The 5477-nt window shown below is 37.4% G+C and overlaps 1 protein-coding gene across 1 annotated transcript; it reads right to left on the bottom strand.

Annotated features, from left to right (window-relative positions):
- Window positions 1-1134: 1134 nt before the first annotated feature.
- On the bottom strand, window positions 1135-4953 carry RBM11 (RNA binding motif protein 11; the record flags this gene model as incomplete). The annotated part of the gene is made up of 4 exons (XM_010194547.1): window positions 1135-1353; window positions 2932-3025; window positions 3784-3862; window positions 4791-4953. Coding segments are annotated over 4 exons (555 nt in total), but the record flags the coding sequence as incomplete, so codon positions are not given.
- Between the last annotated feature and the right edge of the window lie 524 nt (window positions 4954-5477).

The raw sequence follows: 5477 nt of genomic DNA, 5'->3' as shown, positions 1-5477 counted from the left end.
AGGGAACTGGGATTGTTTAGCCTGGAGAAGAGAAGGCTGAGGGGAGACCTCATCACCACCTACAACTACCTAAAGGGAGGTTGTAGAGAGGTGGGTGCTGGTCTCTTCTTCCACGTGATGGAGGATAGAACAAGGGGAAACAGCACCAAGCTGTGCCAAGGGAGGTTCAGGTTAGAGATAAGGAGGAAGTTCTTTACTGAGAGGGTTGTCAGAGGCTGGAACAGGCTGCCCAGGGAGGTGGTGGAGTCACCATCCCTGGATGTATTTAAAGAGCGGGTAGACGAGGTACTTAGGGATATGGTTTAGTGGGTAGACAGGAGCGGTTGGACATGATGATCTCAGAGGTCTTTTCCAACTGAGCGATTCTGTGATTCTGTGATTTTTGCTTATTTGAGAATAGAAATGTTCATTGTAACAATTGCAAAGTTACCAGAGTAACTTTATAGAAAGATGCATATATATGCATGTAGTCAGTACATACTGCAGCCATAAAGTACATACATTCATTTGAATATTGATACATATGTGAGTCTCATAGTCAGTGCAAATGTCCACATTTCACCTCAAAGTTACCACTGGAAAAAAGCAGTTCCAATAACCATACAAAGTAATCCTAACTGAATGTAACAACAGACCTAAATCAGAAAAAAGTTATAGGTGTTGATACTTCAGTGACGAGTGCATCTCTGATGTGATGCTTAGAATTTCTAGCCTGTTCCTTTCTTCCATGGCTCCAGAAAATTCTTACATGATTCAAAAAAATACATTCCGTAAGCGATGTGACACATATACTTCGTGAGATGCTGAAATGATGTGTTTTCATAAAGTTTCTATATTAGGGAAATAATAGCCTTCTGTGAGTCTTGATGAAAAGAGGGAACCAACTAGTTTTTTTCTTTATTAGGAACACTTTATTTTCTTAAATGCTTCCTATACCTTAAATAGTACTTTCCTCTTTAAATAAGTTGAGATTAAATAAAGTATCAGCATACTTTATGCATAACATATTTCAAAAATAATATAAATCTGAACATTCCTTTTTTAATAAAGTGCAAACATTAAATATTGAATTTCTCTCAAATAAAATAGCAAATATAATAAAATGAGATTAATCCAGTTGTTAATGCCTCAGTATTAACGCCTCTTCTTCTTGGCTTTGCGCTTCTTGCGTTTTCGGTCGCGCTTTCTTTTTCTCACTTTGTCATCATCACCACCAGTGTCACCGTCACATCTTTGCTGTTTTCTCTTTCTTTTAAAGGTGCTTTCATCCACCTGATGCACTTCACAGTCACTTGAATGTGGCAGGGCCAATTCAGAAGAATTCTGTGCAGACTTAGAACTTGCAGCTTCATTCTGATGGGAAGAAGAGGGTAAATTTGAAGGCAGTGGCAGAGTCATATGATAGTAAGGAAATTGTTGACCCATTGGACTCTGTACTGTGTACTGTGGTGCTAAAAAATGGTTCACCTAGAGAAATAGAAACTTGAGTTGCTAACACTGTAAAGAGGAATTTCCGAAGAATTTAATTTTGTGTGCATTACAACTTACATTATACAGTGAAAATATTGATAAATTATAAAATAAGATAACATAGAAGGTTTGACACTAAAGCTTATCTATTTTATTGTATCAGACAGAAAAAGTAGACAATCTTTCATGGCAAAGTTAGAATGGAGAAGTAATCAGATTTAAGATTAAACTGCCAGTTAGTCCTTGTGTAAGGTAATAAAACATGGCATTTCTCTCATTTCTTCATCTCTGTATTTTATAAACATTTGTAACTGAAGTGCCTATTGTTAATGTAAAGACATGCATATCTGTAATTTTTTTAACCTGGTTTAACTAATTTTAAAGTTAATGTGGAACAATGCAGTTTGGTCTCTTGGTGTTTACATACTGCACTGTTACTGAGGAGTGGGTTCACCTGCGAGAACAGCTGGGGAGATGGTACACTCCCAGGCCTTCCAATCACAGTGGAGGGGATGGGAAAGTTAGTGTGAGCACCAGATCTTCTGAGGGCAAAGCCTGGGAAGAGGGGCAGCAGGCCACCACCACACCAGTGCTACAGGGAACAGACCCTCTCCACTTTCCTGCTCAGATTGCAGCCAACAAGAGTGATCTATCCAAACTTCACCCCTTCTACAGTTGCAAAGGGCTGGCCACTCCCCAGTCACGCTGGGTGGCAGCAGTACTGTCCACGGTTGGTACCTCCCATCAAATGCTGGGATTCTTCAGTCCTACTGATCTATACTCATCAGATTCAGAAGCTTCATAATGTGTTTGTCCCTTGCCTTGTAGAATATCTCAGACAAAAGAGAATAGGACAAGAATGGGCCAGTATGCCAGAGTTAGAGGGGTCTGCTGCTTACTGCTGTGAAAGTAAATCATGAATGTGAGAACTGCAGAGGCACTTAACTGTTCACACCAGAAACCCTCAAACTGTTGTTGCCCTAACTTGGGCAGTGGTGGTCTGTTGGGGAAGTTTTACATTTGGTTTTGGGACATTTCAAACTTCTGCTGGGCAGTTCTGAATTGAGCTAAAGAGCCAAGAGGCTCCCTCACTGAATTACCTGTAAATGAAGAAGCTATTTCTTGCATGGTTGTAATTTTACTAGGTTAGCTTGCTTCACCAAGCAGATTTGATCTGGAACACAGAACAGGAGAAGCTCTGTCTGCAGACTGGCACTTTTAGCCTCCCTAAGCTAAAAAGACTTTCAAGACATCCCTGCAGTCAGAAAATAGTTTGGTTTGGTAGATCCCCTGTTATTATCGTACCTTTAAGTGCTAAAATAAACAGATCTAATACAGTCAAAGCTAGCAGCCTAAACCACATTCTGAGACTTTAAATAAGCACTGTTGTTTGCAGAAATATAGAACACCTTCAACTTCATTAAAAAACTCCCAGATTTTTCACTTTGAACACCAACTCACCATCTTTTGAAAACCTGAGTATTCGTGAGGTAAACTATTGCTCATTGGAAAAGGAGTAACAGGAAATGGAGGATTTCCATAAGGCTCTTGATACCTAGGAAGAAGAAACAAACATACAAAGATTAGCTGCCCACCAAATACCGCTCACCAAAATGCAGAGACTTAACTCTTGAGCTGTAATGAGTATGTCCAAAAGCAGAATTAAGATATTAGCAACTGGACTTCCATGAGAACAAAAAGATACAACAAGGGTAATACATTCAAAGGTTCAATTAATGAGTAAACCCCACATGTCCTTGAGTGTAGACACAGATTTCTGGATTTCGGCATGGGAGTTCAGCTTCCACAGAGAGTTCTGTCACATTTGTAAATAAAAATATGAAACACTGAAAAATACTGAATCTGGGGTGTCCAGACTTTCATTATAACGATTTATACCTGTGCATTCATATGTATGTGGCAGCTGCTTATACATACAGATGCAAAAAATACATACATAAACTCAGTGGGGTTCAAAAAGATTATCTCCATTGTCAGATTTTTTTCCCCTAACAACTTCAAACATTGTTAGTACAAACACCATATTTCAGTATTTTCTCATGGTCCTGTATCTTGCAGAAACAAATAAAGAATGGAAAATTTAAGCTAACTAAACCTCTGGCAAGCTAAACAAGAAATGTTAACATTAACTAGAGTCCATTGCAAGTCATTGATAAGGATGAAATTAAAGCATGCAACAACTGTTTCAATGAAAAGCCTAAAGATTGCTGTACCACATGAACTACTCCGCTTAATAAGTTGGGGTTTTTTAAATTATAATAATTCAATTCATTAACAGGTTATCTTTGTTACCTATATGAAGGTGAATATAAGTCATTAGAATTCTCAAAACCACATGTAGGGCTGTTTAGTTCTGGTGAGTAAGAACTCCCTGTAAAGAAGACAAGAGCATAATGACTATTAAGTTATAGATTACTCAATTAACAAAGCAAAAACATAGAAAGTCTGCTGTGTCATCTGTATGTCCTAGTGTATCTAAGCTAGTATATGAAGGTAAGGTGCCATTTTATTCCAGATAATTTATAGCATCATTTTACCGCTTGAAAGCATTCATTTATCATTTAGTCACTAACAGAAGCATAAATCAGGGCTGTTGAAAATAATAAAGAACAGAGTAATTCCCATTCAGTTACAGACACAGGAGACACTTCTGATTTTAAGAACCTCAGCCATTCTACTTAAACTCAGCAACTGCTCTGCACAGCCCTTGAAGTAAGGAACAGCACAGTGCATAGTGGGAATATGAGTCCTTAAAGTTTGGGTTGCAAACTCTCCATGATCATTAGCTTCCCAGAAGGTTTATTTTCATAAAGATAAAATGAAGAACATGACTCTGATTTAACTATATTCTTTGAGCTACAATTCCTTCCACTTAAAACAACAGCTCTGATAACTCTGTGACTTTAGTATAAAAACTATCAAACAGCTTGGTAGATGCTACATTTGCTGAATCAAATTTTTCTGCCAGGCTGCAAGTTAAAATCACATTCTGATTCCTAAATGTAATCTGGACTGAAAAGCTCTCTTGCTATGTTTTCCATTGTGTGGGTTGAGCTGGCTTTTATATTCAGCTGTTCTGAACCAACCAATTGTATTCTCTTAAAAAAAAAATAAAAAAGATTGAATCCTTTCCTATGCAAAAGCCACAAGAAGGTTTTGTTTCTTAAAAGGAATAGACTGTAATTTGTTCAACTACCAATCGCCATCTTTGTAAAAGACTCTAGGATTCAAAAACAGTCATTTAAAAAGTCAGAAGTTTACAAAGACTTAAAGTTAATAATTGAGACTACTAAACTTACCAAGACGATACTGCACTTTAATTGGTCTTCCATACAAACGGATTCCATTCAGCAAAGCTATTGCATAAGGCACTGATTCTTTGTGCTTAAAGCAGACTAATCCAAAAGACTTAGATTTTCCTCCCTTGTTCGTACAAATCGTCACTTTGGTTAATGGCCCAGCCTGAAAGAAACAGGTATTATTAGTATTATTTTCTCATAGAAATCAACAGAGATTAACTCTTCATTCTGTTCTGAATATTTATTTCATAATCATGTATATTTTTCCTGAGTTAGAAACAGTATAAGTTTCTCAGCATAAGAATCTCTACTTAACTTTGAAAATATGTCTCCACATTCCCCAAGGCTCAAATTCTGAGCCTTCCACAAACAAAAATAAGCTCCACAAACACAAGTTAACTTGTAAGAGCTTTACAGCAATTAAACTGCATAAAGTTAAATGTTCAGAATAAGCACACAGCATATGCTCAGATGAAGAAAATAAGGCATAGAAAGAAATTTACTTTATTACTCTGCATTTTCAACAATTACTGTCAAACAGCAGTTTGTAATTTGTCTGCTATCAGCATTCAGAGTGATGATGTGAAGCCATGCCCCTTATTGTACCCTCTATGTTATCAAACTGAAGATATTAAGGACTGTCATCTGTGACAGTAATGTCTGATTGCTGCACGCTTTTGCCAGCTG

The sequence above is a fragment of the Mesitornis unicolor genome, unplaced genomic scaffold, assembly GCF_000695765.1.
Source record: "Mesitornis unicolor isolate BGI_N332 unplaced genomic scaffold, ASM69576v1 scaffold39391, whole genome shotgun sequence".
NCBI classification, from domain to species: Eukaryota; Metazoa; Chordata; class Aves; order Mesitornithiformes; family Mesitornithidae; genus Mesitornis; species Mesitornis unicolor.
This window is presented reverse-complemented; position numbering and strand designations above follow the sequence as displayed.